Raw genomic sequence first — 20,942 nt, forward strand, 5'->3', positions numbered from 1 at the left:
TATAATTTTTGAATTTGATTAGTGCAAAAATTTGAGGGTAAATTACACAGCTATCCGTCGAGATTACGTTATTTTTTAACTAGACGAAGATTTTAGTTTTAACTTTTACTTACAACCTAATTTATTTTTTGGCCTCAAACACATGCGAATTGACCATTTTATCCTCAAATTTTTTATACAAAATATCTTTAATCTTAAATGACATAAATGCCCCTCTACAATTTTGAGATTTTGGGCATGCTTTCTTGACTTCCTAGAAAATTGAAACCAATTACTAGAATGAATAAATGTTTCCTCCTTTCATGAACTGGCAAATCTAAGTTATAACAATGTTTGGTTTAACTACTTTTTACAACAGTCTAAATTCAACTTGACAAGTTTAATTATATTCCACATTTTGTGACTCCAGAAAGGGAAGAGGGTTGGTGTCAAATTCAAGAGCGGGGGTGTGATCATCATAAACCAAGCTGTTCTGGACATCTTCTGACCACCTTGTTAAGCGTACCTGCCAAACATAAATGAAGCCTTGTTTTAGCCGTGTGTCCAAGCAAATACACAGCACATAAGTTGGAGTCCCCCAAGTAACCTACAACCGAAAAAAAAAACAAAAAAAAAAGGCAAACCCAGTACACGAGACTCTGCCATTGCGACGTCTGTAGAGGATCAAATGTATGCAGCCTTACCTTCGCATACGGAGAGCCTGTTTTCTTGTTTCGTACCGGTAACCTCACCGTTGCGCCAAGGCTCACCCTTCCAAGTAACCTGCAACTGTGTTCATTTAGCTTTATGCTAAGCCTGTAAACTTAGGATATATTTTATTCCAAATTTTTATTTAGCTTTTTCTGGTAGCTACAGGAAGAAACATGTTCTCACACTCGGTTCACTTGTTACATTTACAGTAAAAACACCTCTGATTCTCCATGAACACATTGAATGTCTGTAAACGTATAAGCTGAATTTGTTAAGAAAAAATATGGAAACAGTAGTAATTTATCAGGAAGACAGGAAGGGAAGTCTTTGTTTATTGAGAAATGAGAACTGAACTATTATAAAGGACCTTTGCTCCTACAAAGAGGTATCTCACATGTATGAACCATACAGCTCACATTTACACCGGAAGAAAAAGAAGAGGAATGCCAGAATTTCCCTGTAATATCTATAAAAGATTATGGATGGAAGCAGCACCTGTTATCTTCTGGCATACAAAAACCGATAACCAGGCACGCAAAGTGAAGTGCAACAAAAAGGCATTGACCGCTTAAATTAGTCTTCCAGCTTGGTTCTCTCCTGCCCATTAGGAGCAGCTAGTTTCTGCTCATCGTCCCTTTTTGTTTTATGCAAAGAATGGTCCTTATGAGAGCCTTGAGCAGGATGGGCTTGAGGATCATATTTATGGGAAGCAAGGTAGTTTAAAGCCGTAACGACATCAGCTATAAGGGGCCGCATGTTAGGTTGCTCCTGGACGCACATTGCAGCAATGGCAAGAGCTTGGTACAACCCTCTCGTCGGAAACTCACCCTGGAGTGCTGGGTCAGCCATCAGTGAGAATTTCCTCCGGTCCTTGAACAAGGGTCGTGCCTGCAAACAAGTCCATGAGATGTGCATACATCAGCTCAACATAAATCACATTTAGGTAACTCTTCTTATCTCTTTACTCTGTTTCATTCTCAAATAGCTATTAATAAAAAGAGAGAAAAAAAAAAAAAATGGCCTTCAAAGTATATTTTCAATTCAAAAATACAGTTTTAATGTACCTATATATCTCTGTGTGTGTGTGACAGGTAAACTTATATATTCTAGCATCAGTCAATGATGCAAGGTGTCTTAATTCTAATAGTGATATAAACTAGTAAGGGAATTGAATAACAATCACTTCACATGCATGCCTTAACCGAGAACGCGCAACATCTAGCACAAGATTAAGCATGATAGAAAAGACAAGGATTTCTAGTTGGGATGACTCAACTGGCCCTGGAAAGACATGATTTGGATTTTATTTGTTGCCTGCAAGACCTCTAAGAGGTCATTATATTTCCAAGTTCACTCCTTTGATACATGTGATGTAGCCACTATATACTTTCACAAATATGTGCATATGAATCCCATATCTTATTTTTAGAGAATCATGAGCAGTTTGGGTACAAAGTCAAGAAATTAAATCACGATTCATCTTCAAGCTACATAGAATAATTCACCTCAAAGTAATGTGCAACTTTGTTGTAATAAGTGTTTTAAAAGTTAATTCAGTTGTTTCTAACTTTCTGCGCAATGTGGAGGTCATGAAAGTCTTGGTTTACAAGGAAGTTCTGACCAGTTCAGGACACAACCTTGTTCAAGGCTGGAGATTTGCGGTGCTTCAACTCTGGTTTATGCAAGTGATACTTTAGCACACAGATTTACTGATGCCAAATCAGATAATTGGGGATGAATCCTACATTCCACCATCTTCGAGAAATCTGTAGAATATACTAAAAATTAGGGATAACTCAGAAATTCGGTCATAGGTTTAGTTATATATCCCAAGGGCCGCCAGATATCCTAGTTATTTATAAACTTACTCATATTTGAGCTTTTCCTCAGCAGCAAATAAAAATAAAAACTCAATAGATAAAATTTAGATTTTCTATCAGTGGTGGTGATTTAAAAATTGCTCTATTCGTTTTCATTTTCTCCCTTCTTCAACTAAATTCAAGATTTTATTTCACTTTCCATTTTTCTCCTTCAATGCAAACCTACTTTGCAAAACCTCAATTCTAGAAATGTTATGTTTGTGCATCATGAATATTCCTGTATCTAAATTTTACTTGAAGTCTTTTCTTATTGGTTATAAAATTTTATTTACTAAAAAAAAAAAAAAAAAATTATTTACTAAAAAAAAAAAATCTTGTATCCAGATAGCAGAATAATGAAGTGACCGAGGAGTTCTTACGAACAAAAAGAGTAAAGTAACATGGTAATGTTTCCAAACAGGCCTAATGAAACTAACAAATGGTTCCCCATTTACAAGAATTGAAATTCATTGACATGAGTGATGCTTAATGTTTAAAAACAGTGTTATTAATTTTAGATAAATTATTAAAAAAAAATGAAAAAGCAAAAGCATGAGCTGGTGTTAACAAAAAGAAATATGGTACAAAACATTGGATACTTTGCATGTGGCCCCTGGACTCTAATCAACCAAGGCTGCTCAATTAATAGAGCCATTTGTATGGCCCAAACTGCAAAAACATCACAATCGAAGTGGAAGGCTCAGATTGTCAATCATTCACTCAGACAGGCCACAAAACAAAAGCTGATTCCAACTAATAAACATCAATTCCATCAAACATGAACCTTTTACTGCCCGGTGGAGAATTCCCAATTACTATACACTAAGAAAAGTGGTTTACACAAAAGATAACAACTAAAGTTATTTCATATTGATAAGACATAACTTGCATAGTTTTTTTTTTGATAAGTAAAAATATATATTAGAAAAACGTTTAAAAGGGGAACGTGTCCCTAATACACAAAAACGAAAGAGCAAAAGCCAATACTACGGACCAACAGAGTCCAATAGAACAAAAAAATCATCAATCGAGGAGCAAGCGCTGCCTCTAACATAACAGAAAAGAGAGCGAAGAATAAGAGACTTAAGGTTTGCAAAAGACGATTCCTTACCTTCAAAGTTTCTAAGACATAACTTGCAAACTAATGTATCAACTAAGATGACCAATTCTTATGCAGGCATAACCAACAAATATATATAAGCACGAAAATGTGGGAAGTAAAGGGGTCTTACCCACGCAACCAGATTTTGCTCAGCAGCAGATCTTGTATTGTCAATCGCTTTCCTGCCCGTGATGATCTCCAAAAGAACAACCCCAAAGCTGTAAATATCTGACTTAAAATTCAGCTGACCAGTCATTGCATAATCCGGTGCACAGTACCCATATGTACCCATCACTCTGGTAGAGACATGGGTTTTATCTCCAACAGGACCTACTTTGGCCAAGCCAAAATCAGATAGTTTGGGATGATAGCCCTCGCCAAGCAGAATGTTAGAGCATTTCAAATCACGGTATATAACTGGGGGATTCATCTTGTCATGCAAATATTCTAAGCCCCTCGCAGCACCAGCTGCTATCTTCATTCTAGTATTCCAATCAAGTCGTTTTCTATTAGGTCGAAGGTCTGTGCAAGAAAAAGAGAAGCAAGGAAAATGCATAAACAAAAAAAGAAAGACAAAAACGTAATTTCTCAGAGGATGGAACAAATGGGAAACAAGCAAAAATCAAAATAATGATAATGAGGTGAAGACGGAAAGAAAAATGAGCTCAAGTGTTATAGTAAACAATATACCATGCAAATGGTCTTCCAACGATCCTAATGGCATGAACTCATAGACCAACAGCCTTTGGGTGCCCTCGGCACAATAACCAATTAATTTAACAAGATTAGGGTGGTCGGCTAAACTTAATGTCAATACTTCAACCACAAATTCCCTAATCCCTTGCAATCCATTTCGGTCAAGTTGCTTAATAGCTACAATCTGCACAATAACAAGAAGATTAATCAGGTCTCACCATCATCACGATATGAAGCTTTAGAGCTCAGCAAGACTTCTGGAAAGAAAAACCAACCAGAGGGACGTAGACGCAATATTGCATCGACAAACAGAAATGCTCAGAGTGAAATAAACTTGCACAACAATAATCTAGTAGCTACTTGCAAGTCCAAAAATTTACATAAATAACGGTTGATGTCAGATAGTTCAACCAACCTCGCCGGTATCCTCCAATATTCCTTTATAAACTTTACCGAAGCCTCCCTCACCCAAAAAGTAGTTTGATTTAAAATTCTCCGTTGCGGCCACCAATTGGTTGAATGTAAATGTCTTTGCCTTAATGTCATCAGTGCCTATAACCTCAGGAACCTCCTCCCTAACATCCGGCCCCTTTGGGGGCGAAGAGTTATTCACAACCTTAGTGCCTTTCTCACTCAACTCCTTCACATCTCTATATGGACTAACCTTCAATTTATCTGTATTTTAAAACACCCAAAAGAAATAAATAAAAAATAAATATCAGAGAGGGGATGAGACCCATTTGAAGAACAAAGAAAAAGACATAAAAAGCACATGCTGAGAGTAAAAGCCAAAAGATTGATTCAAATATTATTCTCACAAAAGGGGTAACAGGATAATAACCAAAATTGTTAAAATCTAAAAAAACAGACAAAGAAACACAGAGGACAAATTTAATTAAATGCTGAAGAAAGTTAAATAATTTAAATTACATTTTCCCAAAATAATATGCCTATATCGCATCAATCAGCACCCCACCAAAACAAAACAAAATAATTTCTTCCACCAAAAATGAAAATAATTTCCGCAGTCGGTGAGAAACCAGACAACTCTAGATAGCACTTTGACTTGAAAACCATCTTACCCAAATCTATAGAGCACACACAAACACACACATATATAATTCCATATCATTCAAATCATGATTTAGCCTTTCCCTGTTCATTGGGCTCACAATCAAGATAAAAATTTAAGAATTTTGTGTAAATAGTAAAGGCAGGCTAGAGAGAGAGGGAGAGAGGGGATATGAAGAACCATTTGTGAAAAAAAACAAATAAAGAAGGAAAGAAAAGGAACAAATAGGGGAATTCGAAAAAACACCAGAAGGATAGACTTAAAATCCAATTAAAAGTAAAATCAGATACAAAATGAAAAGCTCAAAAACATAAAATAAGCAGACCAAAAAAAAAAAAAAAAAACATAAACCCTCGGGTACTAATCCACAATTAAAACGAGATCATTCAAAGAGCTTAAATTTTCATTTTCAGATCAATTTCATGAAGTCATAAAGAATTAATCAAAAGAAATATTTTTTTTTTTAATCGAAATAATAGAGATTGAATTCACTGTTCATTGTTTGTGAAAAGAGAATAAAAAAAAAAATCAGAATTAACCACCAAAAAATAAAAGAAAATGACCAGAACATTTCTAGAGGCTGTACCTGAGGTGGGTTGTGCTTGATCGTCTCGTTTATTCCGATGACTTTCGTTGTTATTCGTCTTCTTCTTCTCTGGCCGCTTATCTGAATTTCCAGAGCATGGAAAACAGCCCATGCCTCTCTCTCTCTCCTCTTTATCTCTCTATATATGAGTATATCACCTATATCTATATGTAGCTGAGTACTACTATTTCTCTTTTCTCAGCTACTGAGAAAACTGGAAGCTCAAAACAAAATCTAACCAAACAAACAAGAGTTACATGACACACAGAGAGAGTCACACGCTTGCAAATTTTAAGAGAGAGAGAGAAGAGGTAATGGAAAGACTTTATATATATTTGCTTCCATTTCTTATATTTTTTAGGGTTTTGTTCCGGTGTCCATCAGTTGTAGGATCGTACTGTGACTTGACGTGGCGTGCTTTAATTGCTGTACGTCAATCTACAACAAGTGCATTGCAGCAGATCTTTGTCCGTTTCTTTGACAGAGTTTTTCCATTTATTACCAGCCGGTGAGATTAAGAACTGTGTTTTATAGGACAGACGCGTTTACTACCATCTGATTTCAATTAAGTAGTATCAGAGTTGCCTACTAGATGGGACCCACTGGCCCACACGCTTTTTGTCTGATCTACGGTGCCAGGGGCGATCCAGTGGGTTTGAGCGTAGGCGACAAGAGCGCAATTACAAAAACCTTTTGACTTTGAAAGTCTGACCAATAAGATATTGACATTTGTCGAAGCGCCTGTGTTCTTGAGCATGAAATCAGCTGTTTTGTTGACGACGCCGACGCAAATTTCACTTTGGTCAGAGAATTTTCAGAATTTTGGCTCAATATTCGGATTGGAAAAAACTTGTTAAACAACTCTTTCCTTTTTAAAAAAAATCTACCAAATATATATATTGCTTAATTGTTAATTTGTTACACATTTTTTACAAAATATCAAAAAAAAAAAAAAAAATCAATCATTTTTAAGTTACAAAACAAAAAATGCCTTAAAAATTTTGTGATGCATCTTGTGGGTTTTTAAATCAAATTTTGTTTATTAAAGTTTAAAAAATTGATTCGAAATAAAAATATATTTTAAGTAATTATTTCAACAAGTTGAACCGGAATAATTCTTCAGGAGCCTCTAATTTAAATAATTTAAACTAATAGTAATTTTTTTAATTAATCCTTTTTATGTTTGAGAGTGGCACATATAACCAATTTATTTCTATAAAGACTCAAATCTTTGATCTGTCACTTTTAAAAAATAAAGGAGATAATATTACTACCATACAATCTTTGTTTTTTCTAAATTTATCTTCACCTAGAGTTTAAATCAAATTTGGCTGAATTAAATAAATTAATCCAAATTCTAGCTTCTTGTTTGAACATACCGAATCCAAGCACTCATGTGGAAAGTTCAACTCCTTGAAGCCTTGAATGCCGCGAATAGTCCTTTGCTAGTTGCTACATGAATAAAGACAAACTTGAAAAGACTTCTCTATTCCGTTTTTGGTTCTAGAAAGTAGAAACTTTTACATAAAATAATTATATTTGTAACAAATAAAACACTTCATTTTTCTATTTATTTTATGTATTTATATTAATGCCACGTGAGGGTTACTAGATTAACCATGCTACTAAAAATGACTTAAGTGCCCAAAAATAAAAATTATTATACACCGAATATGCAAATGCCCCTAATATTAAAAATAAAAAATAAAAATCCATCTATCATTTTTTAAATTTAGCAAATAAGAATATTTTGTCAATTTAATAATTGAAGTACCTAACATTCTTGTTAAGATAAAATAAAAATAAACATTAATTTTAGGATGAGTGAGAGCAAAGAAAGATTATTAAGGGTACTTTGGGGGGTTTCATATATATATATATATATATAAATGGTTAAAATTGACGACGATATATTAGAAAATAATTTGAACATACTTTTAAATGTTAGGAATTTATGTGCACATACTAAATAGTAAAGATATTTTTTATAGTTTTTTATGTAACGGTGTTTTTTCAATTTTTACTTGCTAGCTCTTCAAACTAGATTGCATATGAAAGTTAAGAAGAAAAAATTAAGGGAAAAAAAGTAAGTAGAAAATTCATATAAAGCAACTGAAAAATAAAATTTTCTAACCTGACATAAATTATATGAAGGGTTAAAAAGTATATTATTATTTTTTTATTTATTCCCTCTTTATTTATAAATCTTATGTAAACATTACATTCTTCTTTCATTTTTTTGTTCGTGTTTCAAACTATTTTACAAAAAGTTACTCTCAATTAGTATGATGCTATGTTTAGGAGTACTTAGATATAAAATTAGAGAAAATTTAATTTAAATTGGAAATCCTAAACTTGAAGCTGAATAAATATATTTTTTTAAAATTTTAAATTCAAAACGACGATTCAACACTCTCAAGCTAACATGAGATTTTTATTATTTTTAAAATTATTTCACATTTTTAATAATTAGCTAGATTTAGATAACAAAAATTATGTATGAAAATTAACTTAGCAACGGTACCAAATTCATATTTTTTAAAGAGAAGTGAAGAGTTTGAGCCTCGTTAGAAGTATGTGTACGTAAATACCAATTAATATATATATATATATATATGTAAGCAATAATCCAGTGATCGAGTTGTTCTCCCGTTAGTGACATCTCTAATTTTTACTCTAACATTTTTGTCTAGAAAAAAAACAAAGAAAAAATAAATAAATATAAGTACACTAAGTCAATTCGGCTGCCTGAAGGGGGAAAAAAAAACAACAAAGCAAAAGACTGAGCTGCCTGTGGTATTGCAACGTGTCAAAAAATTCCAAACACGCACGTACGTTTCACCAAATTGTCGGTGCAGCAAATCATTACAGTATTACACATATACACAAAAAAAATATAAATATTTATAAATGAATGATCTAGAAAGCTCCTCTATTCAAACTGTTGGCCAAAGACCTGCCAATAGAAGTTCGGCCACATAGATAGCTGACAATCACAAAAAGACAAATTGTTCATAGTCATATTTACACGTGTCAAGTGGTTAATACATTTGATTATACAATAATACAATCTTTGTTACCGAAAGGAAGATAGAATTAAAGTTGATTTTTTTAGAACGAGACACTTGGATTAGCGGTAGTTGATTGAGAACATACATAACGGATTTTGGGTGCGTTTAGGGATTAAATTATTAATCATGATTAGTGCAAAGATAATCATGTAATAATAAGGTGACACACAAGCTGCACGTGTCTCAATGTCCAATTTCTTAATTTTTAATGGAGTTTAATCTCAAAAAATAAATCATTTGACACATACTACTCTGGAGATTTTCAACCTAATCACTACTTAACTTTTTTATAAAAAAATTCTTATGTGCGTACTCATGTCATTTAATCCAAAATTCAGTATTTTTTTATCCTTTTGAATCAAACCTAATCACTACTCTCCTCCAAGACCGTTAGACGAGCCCTTGCAGTCTTTGTTCTCGATGGGTTTGGTAAAGGGTCCGTTTCTCTCAAAAGTTTTTCGGAGAGCGTTTTCGTCTTAGCCCTCACTCTACGTCCTTGTCCTTGTCCTCCACCAGCTACAGAGCCTCCTTCTAAATAAGTCACAATTCATCTTAAGTACTTCCTTATTCACTGAATCAGCCGTGAGAGTTTGAAACCAAAATTAGAGAAACTATTCTTAAAAATAGTGCCAAAACTATGTTTCAAGTTTTTTTATTATTATTTAACACCGGGAATAAGTGGGATTAAGTTGGATGATGGCATTTTTCTGTTTTAACAACTACAGTAATGACATAACTATTCTTTAGATATAAGTAAGAAATCCCTTAATGTTGTATTAGTTACAGTGAGTTATTGAATTTTCACATTAAAATTTAAGGAAAGCATGTTGTGAAGTCAAATTGTTACCGGCAAATAGTAAGGTGTGCCAACAGTGCCATGGAATTTTTTGTCATAGCTAGGTCAAGAAAAAGGTTCAACATTAAATGCGTGACACTACTTGAAATATTTTTAAAATTTTGGATAAAACCTTAAAGACATGGATAGTTTGGGTTATGGACCTATGGTGGTGCTTGACTTCTTAGATTACTTGGGGATTGAAGAATAAAATGAGTAGGTGGTGGTGGTTGATTTGGAGGAGTTGGTGGTTGATTTTGGGGGAGGTTGTGATTATGAAGGAATAATTATGTGGTTAGTTACGTATTAATTGGAAAAGAAAAGAAAAAGTTATGTAGTAGTATTAATTAACAATGAATCATTAAAGATAACAAATAACTGTAAGTGTACTTGAGGGGACAACATTATCAGTCACTCTAGTTAAAATGGAATTGTCAAAAAAGAAAAAAAAAGAAAAAAAAAGAAAGCTAAAATGGAATAATAATATATATAAATGATATCAAACTCAAAGTACAAATTCTCTAGATCAGGCTCTACATAACCATGGATGTAAATTTTTTCAACATATTTAATTAAAGGTTAATTTAGTACAAAATATCTTAGAAAGCCTTAATTAGTAAAATGTAAACACTAAAAAATAATCCCTTAAAAAACAATTTAGGTAAAAGTAATTACAGATCAATTATGAAAAAAGAAGAAGGTAATTTAAAATATATTAATTTTCATTCTTCATGAATACATGGAGATCAAATTACCCTTCACTGCACTTGCCTCTCTTTAGGCAAACTATATATGGGCCAATGTTTATTATTTCAACCTCCTCTAAAAATTGGCGCGTGTACTCAATTATATTCATTAACTAAATTTTATAAAATGATAATTTTGTTATTCCTTTACATGCAAATATTATCCTTTCCTAGTATGAAAATAAGACATTATTAATTTTTTATTGTCAAAGTCATCGTCCTTTTTTTTGGTGGATCAAAAGATTTAAAAAATGTTAAGTAATGAACGTTTAACAATAACTTGTGCATAATTAACAAAATCTTATATAAGTATGTGGACAAGCACTATCATCCTAGTAGAACATCAAAATTTTCAGCAGATGATGAATTTTGTGTTAAACATCAAAATGTTTAACATAGTCCTATCAAATTTTGTGAGTCACAATTTTTAAAAAGTGACGTCCTTTTTGGGTGTCAAAGTTCTTTCTTTTTTTTTTTTTTTTTTTTTTTTTTCATCAAAAGATTTCAAAAAAAGGTTAAAGTAATGAATGTTTAACAATATTTACCAAAATCGTATATAAGTACGTGGACAAGCACTATCACACTACTTGATCGAACATGAAAATTTTCAGCAGATGATGCAGGCGGTGGAAGAAGGGAGAATATTTCAATGCGATTCTAACGTAGAAAGATGCCCAATTGATTGAAAAGTGGAAGGAAGATGTGACTAGTAATTAAGAGCTGAAATTACGCGGTTTCGAAATATACCCATTCATTACATGTCAGGAAAGTTAGGAAACAGTTGACTCTCAAGGTTTAAAGCATTACTACTATTAATGTACACAGTCCTATCACCTTACTTCAATGGTACCTACCACAATCAGCCACCCTCCAAAACTGTGTTTAGAAAAAACTGTGATTTCATGTTTAGAAAAAACTGTGTTTTGAATATTGGTACAAAAAAGTGTAATTGATCGGTGATCGGCTGTCATATTTGAAAAAAGTTGTGTTTTGGATATTTAGTAGTATGAAAAAGTGTGATTGATCGACGGTCATGTTTAAAAAAAGTTATGTTTTGGATATTTAGTGGTACCAAAAAGTGTGATTGATCGACGGCCATGTTTAGAAAAAGCTGTGTTTTGGATATTCAGTAATACGAAAGAGTTGTGTTTTGGAGGGTGGCATTGTATATATGTGTGTGTGTATATATATATATACATACATACATTGTAAACATGGGTGAAATGATTATACCTATTATAATTATCTGAAAATAATTTTTTTTTTTTTTAATTTTTAAGATTTTTTTTAGAGTATGCTCGCTCAATGTTTGAATGAGAAAATTATTAAGTAATTCAAAATCATCTGGTCCGATCGAGTATTTAGTTAGACTCGGTGTTTGAATGAAAAAATTATTAAGTGAATAAAATTCCCAATTCAGTTGTATGGATGGAGTCTTCTGATTGATCAGAATCAAGCCAACCTATAATTTCACTGAGGAGTTCTTGAACTAAGAGTCAAAACCAAACCAACGTAAAACGACTCATGGTGTGATTGTGTGTGTGTGTGTGTGAGGGAGAGTATCAAGTATTCAAGTCCATGAATAGCGTAACTATTAGAGGAAGTTTGAATTTACTCCATAAAAGTTCTATTATTCTCATAATGTATTCTGAGTCATTTCCCGTATAATCAATTGTTTACAAAAGTTGCCTTCAATCCCAAGCTTGAGAGATTCAAAATGAGTACTTAGATGCCATTGAACTAAGTTTAATGGTACGAGCTGATCAGCACTTGGAGCTATTAGCGAATGAAAAGTTAGGATTCAAAAGAATCGAAACTCCAAGTGTATTAAACATTTTCTATTATTGGACCATTTTATCAAAAAGGCTTTCATATAAAAATACAACATGACAGTTGTAGCAAGAGGGAGGGACGTTTTTTTAAGAGTAACCACTCCCCCCATAGAGTTTACACATCAAGGGTTTCGTTATCAATCTTTTAAACACAAGTTACACATACCTAATTTCACACATTTCTAGGTAAACCTAAATACTCCATCACATAACCACATGCACAACCAGTGCTAATCTCATGTACACTTATCCATATGCACTATCAGGTACATGGACAGGAGAAGCAGATCTGAATCCCGTCTAGTGTAATTGTCCGTTGTTAGGAGAGTCCCTCCTCGGACATGATGTTATCCTGCCTGCTGTCTTTTCCTGCTGTGGTATCGGACCTGGAAAAGAAATCACAAGTAAGGACTAGTTATGTTGAGTCGCAATGTATACACTCAGAAAGCACAAATCGAAATGCAATCTACAATGCAGCTTGTGTTATACCCTGTTGGTCGCACAAACTGTCCCCTCACACGAGGCCTCTGTTCTGCCAGCCTTTTCCTACTTTGGTATCGGACCTGAGAAGAAACAAATACAAAGTAGACTCACTTCTGTTAAATTCTTTAACAATAAATTATTTATAGGAAGCACAAAGATAACAAGAGCTAGAACAAATTATTTAATTTAAGAACATTATAGGTCAAAGCCCCCAGAGTTTTGGTATAATAATCATATGGCTATGAAGTAGAGTAAGTTTGGCAGCAAGTTGAGAATGGTTGACGAGAAAAAAAATTCTTTAACAGAACTATTAAACTACATGATCCACATCCTCCCTGGTTCAGTACAAATCATAAGGCTGGTCTCAATAATAGCAGACAGTTTAAAGACCTTTCCACATTTCCAGTGGCAAGTTAAATTTAAATAGAATAATAAAGAAATTGCCAATTCATTAAAAAAAGACTAAATCATAGTGTTGCCATGACTTATTAATCAAGACGAATCTGGAGACTTCCCAAGTGACCCAAGTGTAAGACGTTGGAAGTTCAAGCCAACCCATGCGACATTCCAGTAACTGAACAATAGGGTAAGATCTGGTGTGGTCAATTCAGATTCTCACTTTTTTTTTGCATCTTTTAACAGCCAATTAAACTCTCTGCCATCATATTGTAATAGTTACTAGTTGGATTGCAAAGATCATATATATATATAACTACTACAATATATATATATATATATATATATATATATATATATATATATGATCTTCTTTGCAATCCAACTAGTAACTACTACAATATGATGGCAGAGAGTTTATTTGGCTGTTAAAGATATATATATATATATATATATTGGAATAGGTTCTGAGTGTGATTTTGACAACTTCTAGCCCCAAGGGTGAAGTTTGATACTTTCCTCATATTGTGTGAGTTGCCAATACTCTACCAGTATAGGACAATGTAAACTGAATTTCTGATGTTCTTTAGCAAAAACATGCAACTAAAGCCAGTTACCTTCTTTCCAAAGCATCTCTCTTTCCTTTTCTGACGAAATTTGGTCAAGACAGCTTCTCTTTGTGCAAGTCGATCTTCATCAGCTTCATTCCCACTGATTCTCCCACTCCCACTAATGCCAACGATTCCACTGTTCTCAGCTACACCATTGTCACTTCCTATGTTTGCCACTCCAGCATTTAAAGCTGTGCTACCATTCTGCCCATTGCTCCCATGATTACTCCCTGAAGCACTCTTATTGAAACTGTAATTTCCAGCACTACCTTCAGTGGGCCCTCCAAGCATATTCGATGATCCACATTGTGGAGCAGCTGCTGCCATCTTGAGTGAGAGATCATCATGATCTGACTCTGGCTGATGCTGCATGTTGTGGACGTGGTGGTGGTAATGGTGGTAGTGGTGATGGTGGTGCTGCACTTTAATCCGCTTGTTTGATCCTCTTTCTTGTGCTTGATCTGTGCCGACTGCCTCATCAACTGTCCTCACATGTATTGGTTTCTCTGCACAAATACGACCATTCTGTGCAGTTTGGAACATGGAGGTATTGGAACACTTAAATGCTGATATGGATTCTGTCTTGTCACTGAAAGCTTCATGCTTGTGAACATATTTAGTGGTGGAGGCCGTATCATTATTGTTGCTAGACCCGTTCGACTGCTGATGAGTAGGATTGCAATTCAAACTGTGCATTCTTTCTGTCTTTACTGCAACTGAGCTGTTATCCAGTGGAGAACAGCTACCTACATTCCCGGTCGGAGCCTGATAAACAGTAGAGATAGTATTAACCAGCATAGCAATAGGGTTTGCCGCCTCGACAATAACTATTGTCCAATCACTGTTATAACCAAGATGTTACCCATCAATGTACGTCATATCATAATACAGAAGAATGCTGCTGTCTTATGGCAAAAGGATAGAAGCATATTAGCTGTTCGCTGGTACTTCTTTTAATTTTTTTTTCTTTTTTTCCCGTCAGAACAATAGCATTCCTCTTCTGCATTGCAATTTGGAGTTCACTGATGGAGTTTGGCTCCTCTATAATAAATATTGTTTAATACAACCAACCTGTTACCTATCAATGTAAGTCACATTAAGTACTGTCTAAGGTGCTAAAGATTACCTGATTAGCAGAAGAAACAGTGTAATATCTGCAAAGTCAAAGAAAAAAAATGTTATTTGGAGTGTATTTACATCGCTTAAACATAGACTCTACATTCACAAGTTTTCCCCTTACTTTGAAAATGCTGACAGGTTTGAATGTCTCAAAACATTGTGATTGTCATGCGCACTGGTGCCTATATCTCCTCTTTTCATCCTTTCTAAAGTTAGCTCAAGAGATGGCAATTCTCTAGAATCACTGCTAGCTTTATCTTTGATTTGTGAGGTATCAGGAAGCCCACTGGAAGCATCAATGTCTCTGCTCTCCACCTGTTGGTCTGTACAACTTCCCACAGCACATATTAGATTCGCAGCATAGTCCCTTAGTTTGCCACTTATATTCTCGCTTTCGTTTTCCAACTGCTCTTTCTCCAACACCTTACTGTCTACTCTGGATAACTTATCCTGCCTTTTGCTGCCAGGTTGCGTTGAAAACTTATGGTACTCTAATTGTGAATCTGGATCTCTACACATGCCTATTTCCAAGTCTTTGCCCATTGCAACTTTGTCTAAAATATGAAATGCACAGGAGTTGGAATGCAAGAAATCTGTAAGCCATAAATTAATGGATTCTTTCAATAAAATTAATGGGTATTTTTGGTGCTCACCAAGTTGTTTATCCTGCTCTAGGCACTGTTTTGTTTCTGTAACATGCACCCACCTGCTGCTCAATGTTTCAGTCTCCGTACGATTGACTTGGGCACAAGTGCTATCAGGAACATCAGCCAATTGATCCCATGGTGATATTGGCCGTGGACTTTCAACTTCAGCTGCTCGTTTTGTCCAAGAACTCTGCAAATAGGAGCATTAGCATTTTTTTAATAGCAATTATAGTTGGTGCTTCTTCACCTGCTTATTTCTAGCTTTAGCATCTTTATCCATTCAAGACATAATAGAATTGACGATACATTAAAATCAACAACTTCCGAAAAGATATATAAAAGCTCATCAAAAATCAGATTACGTCATATTTTAAGCTCGAGTTGCTCAAGATGGTAGACTGGTAATCGTTCCGAGTGCTACTCTATTAAGGTACATTTCTGCAGTGAACCAGTCCATTCTAGCTTCTGAATCCCTTTTTAAGCTCAATTTTGTGATGAAAATCATTCATACACACTGTTGTGAAAGCCTGAAAGGTAAAAAACTTCCATTCTTGTTTTTATCACATGTTTCCCTGTATAAATGTTTTAAATTGAGTTACCCCGAATGCTGCCAAGATATCAGTATTTTGGTTTCATAGCTAGGAGTATAAAAGACAGATCTTTAACACCAGCCCTGAATGCAACACCCACCCACTTGCAACACGGGGAGCTTTTGCATCCCTGCCAATATTGCAAGTTCGGAACCAATCTACAGTGCTGAATACTCGGCCATATTGTTCGTGCAACTGAAAACCAACTTACCGAAACTACTACTCTTTAGGAAGACATGAAAACCATAACACCGCCAGCTCTTTCAAGATCCCTAGTTTTTAGAACAAAGCACATTCAGAGATATAAACCTAAATTAACGAGCAATTTCAGTTTTAATTGGAAATCTTTCAGTTAAATCCTTAATGGACGTGGGAGAACATTAAACATAATAACCAATCGTATGCAGTATGAAACCTCTAGTTAAGTCCACAATTCTACGCTAGTCACGGAAGAATATTAGCTAGAAGGCTAACATTAAACAAGATCTAGAAATGTCAATTCGAAGGTTATTGTTACCTGAGTGCCACTTCCATTGTCACTTCCATCCCGAATACAAAGACCTATACTCCCGTTATCACGCTCATCACTGCTGCCAGTGTCCTTTTCAGACTCATTACTTTTTGACTTTGCAGATCTTGTTGTCTGTGTGCCACTTTCACTCCCGCTACCACTAGACTGAGGAAAGATGAGAAATTAATCCAAGATTGAGGGAATTTGAACATTGATTGTCCCAGAGTCAAAAAAAATGGCTAATCAAACATGAGATACAAAATCACATAGACATCAGGCTTGCAAATCCAAGTGAATTAAAACTTCTCAAGAAGAGGGTAATGTTAGAGAAGCCTGCCCATAACCATTTGCCAGTTCGTACTACTATTGACCTCAGGTGAAATCTACATTTGATTAATGACATATAATCACATGAATAAAAGCAAGGTATAGCCAACTTACACTGTGACATCTCCTCCAAACATGCTGCCAAAGGTTTTTAAGTTCATTTTTTCGAATCGGTTTCACTAGAAAATCAACAGCACCCTTTGACAAACACTTGAATACTAAATTCATAGGATCATGTGATGACATCACTGCAAAGAAAGTTCATCATGCATGTTAGTAAAAATCATCAAGTCAGATTGAATAATGGAAAAAACGACTTACTTTTTATGGAAACCAGTATGGAAGCACTTTAAAATGAGACTTACTAATCACAGGAATATTCTTGAAAGTTTTGTGGCTCATTATCTTGCATAAAAGACCAATTCCAGAGAAGAAAGGCATGACTACCTCAGTTAGGACTAGATCAATATGATTAGTCAAATCTTCTAAGATTTTCCATGCTTGCAGACCATTTGCAACAGCAGTAACTGCCAAGATCACATTGAAGAGTTAAAACACATAAAGGGGAGGAGGATGGTATGAATAGGAGCTGTATTTTATACAGTAACAAAGTATATAAAACAGTACAGTTTCAATGTATTATACAGACCCAAAAAAAAAAGGGCAATTTGAAGCAGCTCTTGAATTTAAAGTTGCTATAGCACACAGGAGATTTGCAGTTTTATTTCTAAGTGACTGGCTTGCTCATTTTTAGTATTTAAGTTTCAGCATTTAAGAAGTACAGTTTAATTTGGAATTAAAATTTTAAAACCTGAATGTATTGATTCGATATAGTAGATCTAAAAGGGGTAATGATTCAAGAATTAATCACAATCAAAACTATCCTAGTTCACCAAAACACATTTATTAAGTACAGAGATACATTCATATGTTGGTCATCATACAAAAAATGAAGATAATTCATCCAATCATTCCAATCGAAAACATGCTACTAACCTTCATAACTGCAGTTACGAAGTAGAGCACTGACAACATGACGAGTACAATCATCATTTTCCACCAGCAAAACCTTCAGAGACCTAAACGGCAAAAACCTCTCCCAATGTACTAGAGGACCTTGAGATCCCGATTTTTGCACACCAGCAGAGACCTGAATTACCCCTTCTGATCCATTTTTAGTCCTCAACTCATCTTCCTCAGATGAACCAAAGCCTCGCACCTCACCCTCAACTACATTCCTAACGACCTTTTTCCCGTCCCATGAGCAATTACTCCATCCTGCCAAATCCGTATCACTGGCAACATCATTGTTTATTGGAACAGGCCCCATCAACCAGATTCAGATATACCCGCGGTAAGGAAATGCACGAAATTGGACTGGTACAAGAAAAAAATTCTCTCTTCAGAAATCAACCTCTGCAAACACAAATATTTCAATCCAATTCCAATCCTAATTATAATGATGAAAAATAATCATTATTTAAGCATATTGAAGAGAAAAAAAAACAGTAATACAATTATACCACACAAACCAGATCACACTCAACTATCATAATACGTTCGAAGAATCGAAACAGCTCAAAAAAAAAAAAAAAAAGACTAATTTAATTTTATAATCAACAGAGCAGAATTAGGAGAACTTTTTCCTTTATAATTACTCAAAACAGAGACAAACTCGTTACTCGTATGCAAGACTAAAGGTGAACCAACTCAAAAAGATCCTTCCATTATTGAGGAGTGTGAGTGTGTATTGCAACAAAAAGTTAATTTGGATTTCTATACTTTCACCAAAAAACAAAATATAGATCTTCATAGGATGAAATACATATATAAACCTTACCAAAAAAAAAAATACATATATAAATATGTCAAGTCAATAATAACACTTTAGCCATAAATCAGGAAACCAGTATTTATGAAATTATATATACATATTATACTTATATACACTGCATAATTATTTTTAAAAAGAAAATCAACCTCCATGAAATGGTATATCAGTACATGTGAGAGGGTAAGTACATAGATATATATACACACATACATACAAAAACATCTGAGAATATATATATACACACGCACAGAAACACAAAGATCTAATCACATAATTATTTAAAGATCTGAAATCGAGTAAAAACCTTTAAATGAACGAGCTCGATCAAGCTTGACAACACTAGATCAGAAACATTCGAGTCTAAAATCAATAACTTCGAAGCAAAGTTTTAACATCGATACACGAGTCTGAACCGTTTCAAATTTTCTCCTCCTATTGCAGAAAAAGCTTGACTGGTTTAGAATTTCCGAAGCTAAAAGATTATACATAGTAGAGAGAGAAAGTAAGAGAGGGACAGAGGTGGGATATTTTTTTGGGAGAGATTGTTGACGTGTAACAAGTGGAGGCTCGCAGAGCCTCTGACTTCACATCCAACGTTGAGGTCGTCCTGCGTGGACAGAGAGCTAGCCATTGGATTGTCCAGGGTGGACAAAATCTAAAGCCAGAAGCTCCGAGCTTGTGCGCCGAATCTGGATCGATCCCTCTTGACCTAGCGCGTGCCACGTGGCTCCTGTAGGATTTTTTTGAAAATCAAGGAAGTATATGACGCCGTCAATTAAAGGGCGTTTGTCTTCTGACTTGAATAGTTAACGGTCGTTTTAACGGTACGTATTTTTGCCTTTTCCCGACAAGCAGAGAGGTTAGCGTAATCATGGATTGTTGATATTTTCGACGATTGGTCGGTGTCAAAAAGAAATTAAAAAATGTACTATGTGAAATGTCTATTATGCTCCCAGTATTATAATAATATATAAATTAAAAATATCTGCATACCTAAAATGACATTTTTGTCCACATTATATAATTTATTTTTATTTCTTCCTCGCCTTCACCCACCTTCACCCACCACCACTTCCACTACCGTCACTATCATCACCACCGACCACTGCACTATCCTCTCTTTGTTTTCTCTCTACAGTCTACGCATATAATTGGACTGTGAAAAGCAAAGTCTACTATATAAATCTATGTTTATAAATAATATTGTTTATGTATATACGATAGATCAGCTACAGATAGGATAGGCGTAACTCTGTGTTGAGGTGGTGAAGAGAAAATGTGAACCACTCAAATGTTCCTAGGGTGAGAATGAAGGACATCCAAGCCTCGCCGTAGGCTATCAGCCTAAGTTTAAGAATCCTAGGATAGGAATAACTTCATAGAATGTGGAGTACAGTGTAATAAGTGGCAGAGCTAGTCTGGAAATATATACTCCGCATTTAAATCTGACAAGGCTATTTTCTAAATCCAACTACCCAACAGGTAATCTTAGGAATGAATTCAATTTCAATTTTATTTTAAACTAAATCCAATTTTATTTCAATCTGACAGGTAATCTTAGGAATGAATTCAATCTTACGAATAATCCAATTTGCATAATTTTTGTTTTTGTGTTTTGTTGTAAATGAAATTAATGTCAAAAGCGATTGGCAAACAATAATTTTAATAAAAATGAAAGATAGTTGAAGGTAAGTAATTAAATTATGAAAGAAAAAGAATAAAAAAATTAGACTTTTTGTTAAAAAATAAATAAATAAATAAACGCTTAGGAGTAAGGGAAAAATAAAGACAAGAAAAAAGAAGAGAAAATAATATCTTATTTTTGATAATTTGCAAATATTTTATATTAAAGCATTAGAATATAAATGTTTAACATATTATATAATATATTACATCAAATCAAATTATTGTTGGAACAAAATTACACATAATATA

General features: G+C 34.3%; 2 protein-coding genes across 5 annotated transcripts; both read right to left on the bottom strand.

Moving 5' to 3' along the window:
* Nucleotides 1–275: 275 nt before the first annotated feature.
* Nucleotides 276–6,332, bottom strand: LOC132269508 (probable serine/threonine-protein kinase PBL7). Of its 3 annotated transcripts, XR_009469520.1 has the most exons (7): nt 6,006–6,330; nt 4,763–5,022; nt 4,342–4,531; nt 3,782–4,173; nt 1,186–1,578; nt 684–762; nt 276–505 (listed from the first exon to the last, which is right to left on the bottom strand). XR_009469520.1 is itself a non-coding variant. In XM_059770723.1 (5 exons), the coding sequence occupies exons 1-5, from the start codon at nt 6,115–6,117 to the stop codon at nt 1,264–1,266; spliced, it is 1,269 nt and encodes a 422-aa protein (XP_059626706.1). In that variant the 5' UTR covers nt 6,118–6,330; the 3' UTR covers nt 935–1,263. The 3 variants fall into 3 exon arrangements, 1 of the variants encoding a protein (XP_059626706.1); XR_009469521.1 differs by lacking the exons at nt 276–505; nt 684–762 and adding an exon at nt 2,328–2,456 and having other exon boundaries at nt 1,440–1,578; nt 6,006–6,332; XM_059770723.1 differs by lacking the exons at nt 276–505; nt 684–762 and having other exon boundaries at nt 935–1,578.
* Nucleotides 6,333–12,509: 6,177 nt separating this feature from the next.
* Nucleotides 12,510–19,531, bottom strand: LOC132269509 (two-component response regulator-like PRR37). 2 transcript variants are annotated; one of them, XM_059770725.1, is made up of 11 exons: nt 19,312–19,531; nt 18,170–18,550; nt 17,539–17,700; nt 17,288–17,421; nt 16,853–17,011; nt 15,752–15,935; nt 15,220–15,652; nt 15,106–15,133; nt 13,986–14,744; nt 12,979–13,052; nt 12,510–12,875 (listed from the first exon to the last, which is right to left on the bottom strand). In XM_059770725.1, exons 2-11 carry the CDS (start codon nt 18,501–18,503, stop codon nt 12,809–12,811), a joined length of 2,334 nt encoding a protein of 777 aa, XP_059626708.1. In that variant the 5' UTR covers nt 18,504–18,550; nt 19,312–19,531; the 3' UTR covers nt 12,510–12,808. The 2 variants fall into 2 exon arrangements, with proteins under 2 accessions (XP_059626708.1, XP_059626707.1); XM_059770724.1 differs by having other exon boundaries at nt 18,170–18,589.
* Between the last annotated feature and the right edge of the window lie 1,411 nt (nt 19,532–20,942).

This window comes from Cornus florida, unplaced genomic scaffold (genome assembly GCF_030987335.1).
Source record: "Cornus florida cultivar Cherokee Brave unplaced genomic scaffold, ASM3098733v1 CherokeeBrave_3.0.0_Hap2_Chr08, whole genome shotgun sequence".
In the NCBI taxonomy this organism is placed as follows: domain Eukaryota; kingdom Viridiplantae; phylum Streptophyta; class Magnoliopsida; order Cornales; family Cornaceae; genus Cornus; species Cornus florida.